This window comes from Falco biarmicus, chromosome 4, assembly GCF_023638135.1.
Source record: "Falco biarmicus isolate bFalBia1 chromosome 4, bFalBia1.pri, whole genome shotgun sequence".
Classification (NCBI taxonomy): Eukaryota; Metazoa; Chordata; class Aves; order Falconiformes; family Falconidae; genus Falco; species Falco biarmicus.
Window position 1 is genome coordinate 41,089,896 of NC_079291.1, and position 15,623 is coordinate 41,105,518.

General features: G+C 35.9%; 1 protein-coding gene across 1 annotated transcript in view; it reads left to right on the plus strand.

The window, feature by feature from the left end:
- MALRD1 (MAM and LDL receptor class A domain containing 1) overlaps positions 1 to 15,623 on the plus strand; it is a 282,538-nt gene that overhangs the window by 92,416 nt on the left and 174,499 nt on the right. The window contains exons 21-22 of the mRNA XM_056334103.1: positions 10,611 to 10,767; positions 14,819 to 14,929. Of these exons, the coding sequence (XP_056190078.1) occupies positions 10,611 to 10,767; positions 14,819 to 14,929 (268 nt within the window). The remainder of the gene's footprint in view (positions 1 to 10,610; positions 10,768 to 14,818; positions 14,930 to 15,623) is intronic.

A 15,623-nucleotide genomic window follows, 5' to 3' on the forward strand; every position in this document is an offset into this window, starting at 1 on the left:
GCAAAGATTTGGGTGGTTAGACCTCACTGCTGTGATTACACCGTATCTCTAAAGCACTGGATTTATGTTGATGTGTGCCAATTTTCCAGTCTGTTCTCCAACCAAGTCTGCATACCCATTGGTATTCTTTCTCCCATAGCTGAATAATACTGCCAGATGAATCTACAAGAATTAATTAAGATTCGTTTATAAAATACTGATTTCTCCTGTGAAGCCTTGTTCACAATATACTCTGGACAGTTTATATGTACTTTCTGTTTCGAAACTGTTATAAAAGAGGTTTCTGCTTCTCATGAACTCTTAGCAAATGATACATTAGTTTACAGAACAATGGAATTACCATATAGCTTTTTTCCCCATTAATTTCTTTTAAAAAATAATTATGTTTTTATGATGTAATGAGAACCTCTGCTTTGTAGAGGTAATCCCAAAAGCCACTTAAATGTGTTTATAATATATAGAATGATTTTTATAGGACTGATGGACATTAACAAAAAGTTGTTGGCATTATTCCAGCCAAAAGGATAAAAAAAAGCTTCTGAGATGAAACAGATTCCTGAAGGCACAAACCAAAGGCACAAATTGCCTGATTGCAGTACACCACAGGAAATGCTTAATACATCAATTCTGTGTTTGTCATTTTACGTGGATGGGTGCCTGAGGAGTTCCAACATATTTCAGTACTGTATATTTATCTTGGAATTGCTGTCTTGTGCTGTTTAGGCTGTACTGACTACTGTTCTTTAAGCAGAAATTGCTTGAAGACACTGAAATGAACAATCCTTTTAAATGAGCCTTTTAGACATGGAGAGTATAAATGATACCTGAGAGTACTATACTTAGTTACACTTACGTAGGAGTGGAGGAGAAGTATGAGCTTTACGTGATGCTTTTACGCCCCATAGATTTGTTCTCAATAGTATAATAATATACTTTAGGCAAATGTGTGTGTATATCTATTGATCTTGCTTAAGAGCTTTTGTCACAGTGAAGTGAAACACGTAGCATTAAGCCTCACAGGCTCCACAGCTGTCTCTAAGAAGTTGCTTATAGTATTCTTAAAGACAATGGAAAATGAAAGGAAAGGATACTTTAGTCTTGTAAAAAGGAGTTTATTTAATGTGTTACAGTGAATCTATCTATAACAGGCTCTGATGGGCATTGTGCTTCTATATTTGCAATTCTTGTGATTCTTCAGTTGAACTGGTGTAGATTTCATCATAATAAAGACTTGAGGGCATCTAGAGGAATAATATAACAATAAACAACAAACACTGAGTTATTTTTTACATATTATAGAATTATTAATTCACATACTTTCACACACATCCTAACCTTAAAAGCACTTTCTGAGACTATCTAATGTTTTTTCTTGTTACGCTGATGAAAAAAAATGAAGGTTTGTGGTTGCAGTACAGTCTGAGAAGAATCCCCCTGTAACATTGTGCGTAAGGTTTCTCCACCCTCCTCTTGTCGCTTTAGCACTGGGGCTTTAAATTCAACTTTGAATATCAGGTGACTCCACTAGCACTTACAAGAAATGAGCCACCTGCAGTAATGAAGTCTGGAGTCTTACCATAACAGGTTAATATTATCTTTTGACTTTGTCATAATCCATTTGTTAGTGTCTACTTACATTGTTAGTGACAAAATTCAGTTTAACGTGTATGGAAAAATAATCTGGAACTGCAAACAGCTGTCACAGTTATATAGATAATACACATCAGTATCACCTGAAGCAATATGTTGGTTAAAAACTAAACACTAGAGACTATAAATTTAATATTTTTATAAGAAAAATCTCTGTACTGTGTGCTTAATGAAACTGAAGCAAGTATAATAATTCTTTTTTAGGAAAAAAAGAAGTTTGGGGTGTAAAAGTGCTGAGAAAGTAATTCTAAGTTTTGCACCATCCACTTGAGGAGCAGAAGTATTCGTATTACTTGTGTGTCCAACTTAAAGATGTAGCTGCAAAATACTAATTTCTGACCATTAGATTGTTCTTAAAAGTAATTATTTGCAGGATGATGTCAAATAACTAGTCTATTTCAAGTAATCATAATTCAGTCAATTGTAATTTTTTACAAAGAGAATGCATTCAAAATATTTTTAGCTCTGTATATTAGGGTGCCAAAGCATAGGCTTAATCTCATAATGAAAATAGATTAAACTGTAAATAATTTAACGTGTGTGTGTAAACCTTTACCAGTATATTTCTTTCTGGAGTTCATATCTATTATGTAAAAAAAGGCATCAAAGTTGTACTCAAAGCTTTAGGTGTTAGGCTTGTACCAGGGTCAAAGATAGCAAGTTTCTTTTGGAATTTTGACTCTTGGAGTCTGATAATAAATATAATGTGCTTTGGTTTAATGCAAGAATTCCTTCTCACATTTGTGGTGATTTTCTTTGGAGCACCTTTCTAATCCCAATGTCCACTTACAGGTCTCAGAATGTGGCTACTGCTTTGGTGTGCTAAGTACCTTTGCTTCTGTTCAGTTGGAATTAACCATTGAGGCTCAGTCCTGTATTTGTGTGCCTATGTTTAGATGCTCAAGGTGGAAAATTTTGTCTCTAGCACTGTGCAATAACTAGGTCTGTTGGCATCCAGCAATTTACAGAGTTGTCTGTAAACACAGCTGGAGGAAGGCTTCTGCAATGTGGATATCTATTATATCCTTTCAGAAAGCAGTCTTCCAAAAATTATTAGGGCATGACAATCATATAATTTTTTTGATTCTGAGTTTATTATGCATTAATGTTAAATGCTAACGGAGGTTGGAGGTTACTAGATAAAAAAAATATGTTTCAAATCCTGGTAAAATAACTTTCTCTTTTCAGATTTACCACTGTTTGAAATTAAATTTAACACATATTGTTGTAACTGAAGGTTTGCATTCCTGATCACTTTTTGTTTTCAATCCCTTTTTATTTTTTTAATATTTTCAGAAATGCTTAAATTTAATTGAAGAAATGCCTTCCTTTTTTTTTTTTTTTTTCAAGTTGTTAGATAAAGATTTGAGTTACTGACTAAAACCTATTAATAGGTAAGTGGTTAGAAATGTTCACTGGAGAAAATCTTTCTGTGATACATGGTATAATTAATTACGTTATTGGAGTTCTTGTAGTCCTTTTAGATTACTGAAAGTTACACGTTTTATGAAATTTTAATTCTGCATATAGATTCCTTTTCTGCAATAATATCTTCACAGCTGCAATCCTTTATTCAGGAAAGAACTCTATTGAAGCCCATGAATATGTTATGTGTAAGTTACTGCAAGACAGCAGCTGTAAAAGATCTGTTAGTGTGTTATAAACTATAATGAGCCATCGTATATTATCTGCAGGATAGTAGTCTATTTCTGGTGTGCAGACACTGAATATCTAGCAAATACAGATACTAAAGAAACAACATAATTTTTGCTCATTATTCTTCTTTCTCCTCATAAACCTTCTTATGCTTCCTAGAGAAGTGTTCTCTGCCGCATTACTTTCAGACTCACAGTCATTACACGTCTTGAGTAAAACCTTGGCCACTGTCTGCAGACTACCTTCTCCTACATCATGTGTCATCTTCTGTCTGAAATAATGAGCAGTGCATCAAGTAGCTGTTACCCAGAGCATAAAGGAGGTGATACATTTCTTCTTGAATGATTGTTTGAATATTAAGGTCTCTTTCACTTCTGAATTTTTTTGCATCTTCTTGCATCCTTTTCTACAGGTAGATGAAGCGTTGAGGGAACTGTTAGAGTTTGTTATTATTTTTTTACAGAAGTCTTACTCTTTCTGTATATTTCTATACTACTTTCTGTAGTATTTCTATATTGCTTCTCCCCACTTTTTAGCAGTTTTGCACCTTAAAGCCAAATTCCAAGTAAACAGTGCTATAGGCGCAATGTGTACATGGTTTCCCCATTTTACAGTTAATATATTCAAGTTACATTGAACTCTGTATGGACATAGATGTAATTAAATATTAAGCCTGCCTTGTATCTTTGCCTGTTTCCTCAGAAATATGTGGTGTTTTGACCCTGGCTGAATGCCAGGTGCCCACCAAACCTGCTCTATCACTCTCCTCCTCAACCAGACATACTAATGACTTTTGGATGCTTTCTATTTCTATTTCAACCATTGTTGCCAATGCTAGAAAATATGAAAAGTTAGTTTCTTTTAAAATATTTTTAATACAGATTTTTATATTTATACCTAATTAAATTTTTACCTTTCGAACTTACATATCATCTGGTTTCTGATACTAAAAACAAATAATAGGAGTCAACATAAAACAAAGCTAGCATGGCAAAAAGGTCAAAGTAGCAGTTTACAACCATCTTGCGTCAAATGTGTAAGTCATTAAAATACCAATACTGTATTCTGATGGCATAGTACAAGGAAGAAAATGACGCCAATACAAATATTTTCTCATAAATATGGTTGTCAGGAAGAAAAAAGGGAGAATTTCATTCTCTCTTAGCTAATGAAACAATAATCTAAAAAAAAAAATCTCAGAAATCTAAAAATAAAATTCTCCTGCAGATATCTTAACTTCAATAAAACACTTTAGCTGGTTACCTACGCTTTTGGAGAAAAGGCATTAGATAGAGAAAAGACTGATCTCCCCCAGCCTCACTACCCTGATAAAAGGGTGCATAGGATGTGATAAATGCAAACTGAAGGCACTGTGTCATATGGTTCACACCATCAGCTTGAGCTTTGATGGTCCACATTTTCCTGATAGGTCTAGTATCCCGCAGTCCTTCCCCTCTGGTTAAAAAGAGTGCTTCTTTTTGATGTTGTCTAGTGCCCTACTGGGTTTTTGACCATTAGTTTAGGGTTTTTTTCTGTATAGAAACCCATCGGAACTAATAGCAGGTTACTGACTTGGCAGATCCTGGACAGATGGTGTTGGAGAGCTGAAGAATCACGTTATAAATACGTAACAGCTACAGGATGTTTATGGGGCTCTGATTTGCTATGTAGATGTTGCACAGCATTTATGGACACACATATCTAGGAAAAATGGAAAGGAATGTGAAAGGCTGCAGCATTTTGAATTTCAAATTTTAGTATGGTGTGGCTAATCATTGGGATGCTTATCCTGCTGAGGAAACTGAAATTTCCCTCTCTGGTGTGCCTTGTTTGTTTGTTTATTTTTCTCATTATTACTGAGATTTGGAAGGAAATCAGAACTCTTTACTGAAATGGTTTGTTTTCCAACCAGATTTATTTTTCAACCTAAACGAAAAATAAAAGAGTAAAGTGTATTTTATAAGTCCATATAAGTGCTTAATCAGGGGTTCTCAGATTTGTAGAAGACACACAGATGAATTAACACTTTAAAAACTGAGAGGTGTCCAACAGTTAATTAAACCAGAGCTTGAACTTTCTGTAGAGGAAAGTTCAGCCGATAATTTTTTGATGCACTTTCAGACACTACAACAATATGCAACTACTACTGTAAAATGAGTAATTCACAGTGCAAGACTCTACTTGATAATGTTACCATTTAAGCTGGGCCTGATTTTTTTGATAGGCCTCCAACTTTGCTTTAACACACCTGATCTTTCCCTCAGTACTAATTCCCATTTAGTATATTCAGTTTCCTGTGTTCTTCTGAATGCTTTGAAGGGGGAAATGCAGTGAAGATTCTTTTATGAACACCCATTCTTTGCTAACTACTTTTTAAAATATACTATAATTATTAAGCTATTAGTAAAGTTAAGTATGGAAATGTAGCTCAGTTGCTTATGTTGAATTTTGTATACCCATTAAAATGTTATGAACTTCCCTCTGAAATTAATTAGGATTATTGCACTGGTACAGGAATGTCTCTATATAGGGAATACTTGCAGTACAGAGGTAAAATTAATTATTTTCAAAGGGTAAATATCAAGATTTTAATGATACGTATTTTAGCTGCCAACTAAGTCATTTTCTATGCAATAATTTTCCAAATGAGCTTGAGATCTTGCAGCTGCTGACAGGGGAGCCTCTGAGTATTCTGTTGAATTTCAGTACTTACGTAAGATCTACATTGAAAGTCAGATCTATTCACTCTTACACATACCTTGAACAATATTTTGGTTTATACTTGTTGCCATTGAATTCTTGAGGTCTCAGTTGGAAAAAAAAAAAAAAAAGAAAGAAAGAAAAAGAAGAAAGGAGTACTTTTATGGAATAGAAAAGGAAGGAATTTAAGGAGGGATCAGATGATTAAATTGCTTAGTGAAGAAACTACTACCTTGGCTGAAGATCACTTGGAGAACAAAGATGGAAGATGAGAAGGAGAACAACTGAGCAGAATAAGAGGGACTGATAATCTAGGTTTATAAAGTTTTATAATACTTTGTGATTGTATATTACTTATTGGTTTAAAATACATGTAGGCCAGCTAAGAAATGTTTAAAGTCAGAGATAAACTGAGCAGATGATTGTGTGTGTATGTTAACTGGCTCTGCTACAGGAGATGTATCCATAGAAAGTGCAGGTTCTCTTGCATGTAAACTATATGCAAACAGGGTTTCTTACTACTCTCTCCAAACTCTTCCCCCTGTAGAATACGCATCTCCATGTAAATTCCAGGCAGTTTGTTATACCAGACAGCTTAAAGAATTCAAGACAGAGAGATCATTTTGCTCTCTGAGTAAACATGGTACAAATTAATGTTGTCTATAGATGCTAGATGAAAGCTTTTCTTTTAAACAACATAGAGAGGTCACAAGTATATTAGTCTTGTAGTCCTAAGTGTAAAAATTTCCGTGATAGGAGTGAAGGTGAACAACGATGCTCTACACATACTTACCCAGCCCCTTCTGATCCTTCTATTTCCCCTTTCCCATGCATCCTTAATGTTCTTGTAATCACATACTGCCACCATGTTTAATGGCTAGCACTTGGTGAAGTGTATCATACAGGGGACTTTCATCTAGTTTAATACTTTTAAATGTAACATTCTAGCAAACACTGAAACAAAGGCAAAAGAATTGCAATGGCACTTGCCTTCTGAGGATGCACTATGGGACCAGTAGTATCTGGGCAAAGATGTGGTTTTGGTCTGCCTTCAGGACAAAGGCCTATCTGAGAGAACACACCAAATAAGAGACAGATGTTTGAATTTCATCACAGTACTGATTGCACCCTACCACTGTTTGAAACTAATCTCACTGGCAGGCCTGTGTAATACTGAATACTCTGGGAAGTATGAGGGCTGTAAGAGCTATTGCTTTACAGAGCTCTTTGTCATTCTGCATCTTACAGCCCGCTTGAATGCCATTGTAAATACAGTGCTGACAGTCTTGGACCACTGAAGGCATGAGTTCCCAGCAGCAGAGGAAATTCTGAATTTCTAAATGTTTTTGCACACCTTAAGAGACCTGGATATTCTTTTCCCTCTAGGCAAGACTCTGGTAGAATACTCAACGCCAAGGAAATAAAAGGAAACCAAAAATTGCTATATTGAAATAATATCTTTATTCAGTAGAAAGGAGGGAAATAGATGAATATTCCAAATGCAGTCTTGCTTCAAAGATCTGTAGCTATGTAGTTCTCAAAGATTTCTATTGTCACTTACAGTACATGCAGTTTGTTAGAAGAAGTTGTTTTAACAAAAATGCTCCGTTGCTTTTTATTTTGGCATTATTTTTACCTGATCACCCTGAGGCTTTTATATATGTTACTCTATTTTGTGCTCATTTTCTGCAATAGTTCACTTCCAAATATTTATGTCACTGTCTCAAAAATGATGTAAATGCATGCAGTAATTATAAAAATGTCTGAATTGCCAGGATACAGTGATAAAAGAAAAGCTTCAGCAACACTTCTCTCATCTGTTCCTGAATGAAAAGATAAACAAGACTGTGGAGAATAGGCAATTTTCCCCAGATCATTACTCTTCCTTCTAGAATGCCACTGGATTGTCTTTGGTCTCTGTTGGCTTTGTCAGCAGCCTTGTGTGATTTCCCCTGTAACATGTCTGACCTACATCAAATGAAAGTCTGCTCCACATTTTAAGATGTGTTTTTAAAATATATTGTTCCTCCCTCAAAAATATCTACTTGCATGTGGCTTAGAAAGAGAAAAATTCACTATAAGCTACTGGGCATTTCTTTTATCAGAAAGGAAGATTATAATTCTGCTTAGTAGTTTTTCTATTTTATGGGTGGCAGTAGAAACATTTACTCTGGTCATGACCACTACTTCCCTGCCTATATTTGATTTCTACCTAAAACTATGAGCATAGACAACCCATCCCACACGCTACTGATAGGGTTTTTTTTGTCTTCATTTTTCAATTATAAAGTATATGAACTTCATGTTCTCCAAGTATCATGTAAGAAACCACGTACAAAGTGTTATTTTTTCCTGCACAAGCTCCTTCATTTTACAGGATCTTTTAGTACTTAATTATAAATAAACCAAGTGTATTAATAGTTTAATGCTGAAAATCATCTTTCCTAAGTAAAGAGAAATTATGGGAATAATTCACTTCTGTGCTTTTTTACATTTGCAGATATTTTACATACAAATCCTTACCAATATGTACAGATACAATGATTCTCTCATTCTTGCATGTTAGATAAGTTTTTGGGAAAACTCTGAGGAGTGTGTAATGATTACAGCATTGGACTGTGGCTGATTAGTAGAAGTGCTCCCCCCTGCTTCTAAACCATGGAAATATTAGAGTTGTGCTTTGCCCTGCTGAAGGAAACAGCCTGAGATTTCTGTACCAAAATGTTTTGTAACTATCTGAATTGCCCTTATTTTCATATACCACAATATTTTCTGTAGATCCCCACGGCTCTAGCAGTTCCCACTTTAATCCTTTTTTTTCTGGTGTAACACCAGGGGAGGCAGAAGCAGTACTCTGCATAACAAGTAATGAATCAGCCACTAATTTGCAAGGATTTTTGAAGGGCTGTTTTATGTCAATGGCTATTACTAGGTTTTAATTTTCCTATGAGGCAAAATTTTAACAGTCTTAAACATCAAGAAAGAGATAGAAAATTATTTTCATTTAAATACAGCCTTAAGATCAATCACAGGTTACAGGAAGGATAAGGAGATACTCTGTGGAATTCTTTGCCTTGGGCAAGAGGAATATCAGGCTGTTTGCATTCTATCAATCTGTCAGTGGTCATATTAGAAACAAGTTACTGCATATGTGATTCTAAGGATGGGTGAATTAAAGGGCTTCAGATCCTCATAGGAAAGTGCTGTGTGAGTACCGAGATAAAATTTGCCTGTTTCTAGCCTACTTTATATTATGGACTATAGTAGATAAAACATGCTGTTCCTAAAGTGACTGAATATATGGTTGAATTCAGTCTTTTTGACCTCCAGAGTACATGACAGGGCTTAATTAATTAAAGTATTTTGTGATTGATGGGTGTAAATTATTCTGTACAGTAAATGTGATCTGTTTGTTTTGTTGTAACTTTGTAGTGATAAAACCTGTATGTGCTAAATTCACAGTTATTTTATCATACAGATCAGTAAATATTGAGTCAATACAGGCATTGCAATCTGAGGTAAATTGCGTGGAGATAAATAGTGAAGATAACTTTTAAAAATTTTAAAATGTTTTAAATAATTTTCTTACAAGATTTCAAAGAAACTTCACAAGATTATTGAAAGTGCAGCTTTTTATACTGCAGGGCTACTGCAGAAAAACGGCATCAAACTGAGTTCTTACCACAGACACCAAAGTCTTTCAGTCCTTTAGACTGCTCTGAGTATAAAAACTTAAGAGAGGACTGCAGGGGAAAAAAAAAAAAAGTTCTTGAATCTGTACCATTGAATTCCTGACTCTTCTTGTTCAGCAGGACTTGCAGCCTGTGAGCACCCTCTGGGCAGCCTGTGTTTCTCTCAGCAGTGCTTGCTGGGCATGGCCGCTGCCTGCTCACAGGTTTAGTGGTGAAACTTCATGGAGTGTTTGCTCAGAGCTTGGCTAAACAGGAGAACTGAAAAGCAAGGAAACCCTAATACCAGGACCTTTTTAAAAACGTAGGCCCCATCATCAAGTTTGTAAGACCTTGCTGGAGGAGTTCTTTCTTTGGAGAAGCACTAAGCATTTAGCAGCTCCACTGAAGAGAACAGAATCTTATCTTTGGTCAACAGCTGTTTTTAATTTTGAAAATCAAGGCTTTTAGGAGCAAAATCTTAGATACCCAAAATACTAAAACTGCACTTCTGGTCTCTCTGTACGCTCAGTCTGATGCTTACTGCAAAGCCGGCTTCATCTTTCACCCAGTATCTTGGATTTTCTTGACTTCAAGCCAGGATCAAACCCTCTGATTTCCCTGTGGAAAGGGGTGGGGGGACGGATGGACAGACAGACCCAGAGGCCCTCCAGCCCTCATCTATACAACCCCATGGGTAAAGGCTGGCTTCAGCTCTGTATTTTCTTTTACCAGTCTGTGATATAAAAATACCAGCTGCCTTTTCGAGGGCTTTTGGGGATTCTGTATACACACTGGTAAACTAAAAGGCATCCAGATACCCAGACAGAAGATGTTGTATCTTTGTAACAGAATAGTACCATTTTAACTTTAGCTAGAACTTAATTATGATTAAATGTTTAGGTTTAATGGAGAAAATCCTTTCTCTCTGAACAGGTATACTGAAGAAGGCTGGTATCTGTTTGCGGACAGCTCAAATGGAGAATTTGGTCACATGGCCGATATTGCTACCCCAACCATCTCCCTCACGGGGCCCAAATGCAAAATCTTATTCTGGAACCACATGAATGGTTCAACAATAGGTTCTCTGGAGGTATGGAGATGTTCTTTATTTTGGGTTGGGTTTTTATACTGCCTGAAATTGCTGTGAGAAAATTCATGCCTTGTAATTTAGTTTTATTAAAGCCTAGGCTGCTAATAAATGAAAACTAACAATTACTAGTACTCCCCGGCTCTTAATATGTTGCGATCAGAAGGAAGCATTAGCTGGAATATGCTGGGGAAAATGTAACTTCCTACAACGATCAAATCTTATGACCTTTATAAACATACCATAGTTGGAATGTCCATACAGGAAAAAGTATTGTACTGCACAGTACCCTTTGGCACTGAAGAGCATCAGTAGATATTAGGCTCTGAACATGGCAGCATGAAAAAAGTAATTGTGTTAAAATTTGCAGAAAAAAACCTATTAGAAACAACTTATTGGTCAGAAAGGTTAACATACATATCTTTCAGAGGTTCATTACATTAAAGTAAGCAGCATTGAACTATTTCTAGAACATAACAGCAACAAACCTTCTTACCCATACCCTTTTTTTTTCACTTCAGTTAAAATAAAAGCACTTCTTTAAAGGAAACGCAACTCATTCAGTAGGTTGCAGATCAAATGAGTAAATGCAATGTGAATGAATAAAACAGCAACATTGTTCTCAAAAAAAATTTTGCAGCACATCTGAGTAACTATAACGGGATTTCCCATTAATTTTATGCAATAACTACAGCATCAGAAATGAATTGAAAAAAATACTCTAGGACTGGTCACCTGTGCACTCAGTACCAAATTCGATATGGCCAGAGCGTGTGGCTTTAATTGTACAAATAAATTCTCATTAGCTTAGTCACTCCGAATAACAAATTATAATAAAAAGCTGGCAGAATTCAGTGGGTTTGAAGGTGGAATGAAAATGTATGTTGACATTAGAACTGAAATCTGCTATGTGGTGTCTGTCCTTCACCCCATGCATGTGACTTGCTAGACATTCAGAGGAAGCATGTTCTGTTTTCTTGAACTTTTCTTAAACAATTTTTAAAAATATTGCTGGATCTTTTCCAAGTAAGAAAAACTCTTACTAGCCTGCTTGGCAAGTAGTCAAATTTTAATTAATCAGAATTAGTGGGAAATCAGAGCATAAAGATGGTTTGTCCTCTGTTTTAAGCCTCAGGACAGATCAATTTGCTTTGAGATTTCTTTGCATTTACTCTGGAGTTCAGGGCTTCTTTACAGTGTAGGAACTAATGTTAGTTGGAATCAGGTCCACAGAGTGTTTTGTAGAAATTAACAGAAAATTCTATGGAACCATGCCTATTATTGCCACCACAAAAGGCAAATGCATATAGATATTTATTTTTTCTCAGTTTCAACACATGAGATTACAGTTTCCCTCAATTCCTTAACTGATTTTTCCCCGCTCTGTAACTTAATTGATTTTAAGATGTACCAAAGGAAAACCACAAAACCTTTGCATTTTAAGCATTGTAAATAATTTCCTGGGTTTAATTGCTTAATTAAACAATTAATAATGAATGTAGGAATATCTCAGAATATAAAATTGTTTAGATATTTTTTCATTATTTTCTTCTAAAGGCTCTAAGTATTATATCAATGTGCTTAAAAATTACTAAAGGTCATTTATCCATCTCTTCCTCCAAGACTACCATGTTTTTATTTAATTCACAAGTTTGGATTTTTACGTGTTAGTCTGCATCCATGCCATCAAGTGTGATGTAGGACATGCTGAAGACTTTCCTGCTGCTTGCGTAAATGGCTGTTATATGTTTCTATGACTTTCTTAAACATCAATTAGCTGTCACCTTATTGTACAGCTTTGGTTTGAATATTTGTTGGAACCATTTTTTGTCTGGTTTCTGCCCTCAGACTTGCCATGGGTTACTCTACTGATGTATTAGATGTGCTTTTTCAATAATTTGCAATGTAATTGTAATGCATAGGGCTTCAAAGTGCATTAGGGTACAGGGAAGCCTTGGATTTTAATAGCACATAAATTCATGGCCATATTTAACTCTAAAATTATGACCTTTAGCATGATATGATATAAAATATTAATTTCTGATGAAGGACTTGGATTTATAATTTACTAGGTAATTCACATTGTATGTGTCTATATAGTCACACACATATATTCATATAAATACATAGTTTGTATGTGAATGTAAGAAAAATATTTCTTATTCATCACCCTTTATCCTCTCAAATATCTATAATCCTTTTTTCTCTCCAGTTTTTTGCCCTTAAAATTCGTATCTTCTGTGGGCCATTCTTCTTGTCTGTAGAGCCAAGTGTCACTTTGTTTTTCTGTTCAATTTAATATATTACACCTGTTTCTTTTGTTCCACTGGAATGAAAGCTCTTCAGTGTAAGGATCTGCTGTTTGCTTGGCAGAACTTACCTATTGTGCAACATCATATACACACATGCGACTGTATAAATTTAAAAAACAAACAACTTTTTTTTTTTTTCACTATGATGAAAAATGCCTGGACTGCCCTGAGAAGATTACATAGAGTAGAATTAAATCCTTGAAAGCAGAAGTGATTCAGGCAGCTGGTGAACTGATGTTTAGCTCTGTGATGACTGGCTGGAGACACAGCTTGACACACTTCATCAAACACCTGTCTTGTTGTTATTGTCAGCTCAGTGTTAAATTCAGCTCAGTTGAATTTGGATGCCCAAGAGGCTGGAGCAAAGCATACTCTGTACTTTGTGCTCATGTCGATAAGTGTCAGTTTCCCCAATTCAGTGACTATTTAAAGGGGTAAGGGTGTTCATGAGTCTTCCATTGCCCAAACAGATGAAATCTGGTCTTTAGAAGAAAGCACAAGTTTTTATTTGCAGAAGAAGAAACATTTCATAAGAATCAGGACAAGAAAACGTATCCGAGAATGAAGCAATCTAATGGAGGCATGAACTACTACTTACTTTTTTCAGTAACTCGTGTTAAAGCTCTTTCCATATTTTAGAAATGGAAAATGAATTTAGAAATGACCCATTAATAAACAATTTTTATTTGTGGCTAGCCACTCACGATAACTTAATGGGATAAGTTAGTCCAGGTAAGACTCTGGACTGAGTATGTTTATGAGGAAGTCAGAAAATCTTCAAGCATTATTTTCTTAGAATAGGCATTTACACTAGCAAACCCTTTTGCATCAGATAGGACAATAGGAAAAGGTTTGTCACTGGAACAAGCTCCCCAGGGAAGTGGACACAGCACCAAGCCTGTCAGAGTTCAAGGAGCATGACATGGTTTAACCCCAGCTGGCAGCTAAGTACCATGCAGCTACTTGCTCACTCTCCTGCCCCTGTGGTGGGATCAGGAGGAAAATCAGGAAAAAGATAAACCTCATGGGTTGAGACAAGAACAATTTAATAATAGAAACAAAGTAAAATATAATAATAACAACAACAAGAATTGTAATGAAAAGGAGAGAGAGAGAGGAATTAAACCCAAGGGAAAAAAAAAAAACCAACAAACAAGTGATGTACAATACTGCTGACCGATAGCCAGCCAGTCCCTAAGCAGCGATCCATGGCCCCTGGCCAACTCCCCCAGTTTACATACTGAGCATGACGTTCTATGGTATGGGATATCCCTTAGGCTAGTTCGGGTCAGCTGTCCTGGCTCTGCTCCCTCCCAGCTTCTTGTGCACCTGCTCACTGGCAGAGCATGGGAAACTTGACAAGTCCTTGACTCAGAGTAAACACTGTTTAGTAACACTAAAACATCAGTGTGCTATCAACATTATTGTCATACTAAATCCAAAACACAGCACTGCACCAGCTGCTAAGAAGAAACTTAACTATCCCAGCTGAAACCAGGACAGAGCTTCTGGATGGTGCTCTTAGTCATACAGTTTAGTTTTGGGTAGTCCTGCAAGGAGCAGGGATTTGGGCTAGGTGATCCTTTTGGGTCCTTTCCGACTCCAGATAGTCTATGATTCTATGATATTTAGTGGTGGTATAGAGATAAATTGTGTAAGATACTCTTGTATGCAATTAAGGCACCAAAAGTTAGTCTGTAATGGAAAGATGTTTTTGTGACATATAATTATTTCCATTTTAGGTACTCTGTAAAAATGGTAACAGGACTTCTAAACTGTGGACTCAAAGTGGCAACCAAGGTCCCCAGTGGAACAGAGCAGAAGTGTTCTTAGGAATTCGTTCAAATTTTCAGGTATGTGTTCCTGTATTATGTGTTTCATAGACAGCTTGCCTTAGGTATTTCTATGTTACGCGTTCTTCACCTCCTCAATTCTCTTTTTGCCCCATACACATACTACATCTCCCCTTCTGAATAGCAAAAGTCGGTTATCTGAGCTGGACACAAGTTTTCTGAGATTTCTCACTCCCCTTCAAACTGAGATGGAGATCCATTTTTACAACAGAGAGTCCCTTCTATCCTTGATTCCAACTCAGGTTAAACTATTCCACTTCCCTCTCCTTACTGTGTAGTAGTATTACATGTGGTTTTTGAAAAAAGTGTTTTGAGCATGATGTTCATTTTGAAATACAAACTGATTCCTAAGCCTCTTAGAGATACATAGTTACTAGTATGCCATGCTTAGTTGTATCCTTGTGAATAAAACCGAGATCACCAGGAACGTATTTAATATGTGTCACTTTCCCTGGTACTTCTGTCTTGGATTGCTTTTGATGAAATTTTAACATTCTTTTTACATTTATGGGAATAACTGATGAATGACTCAGATTAGTCTTTTTCATGCTTACTTTGCAGAAGTAGATGGAAACCTTGCTGTTAATTCAGGATAAGTGGGGACTGGTAACAATTGGTGTTGCTCATTTTATTTCCTTTTTTTTTTTTGTACTTGGCTGATGCTAGAAGATGGCCCTTCAATAACTATAGTGAC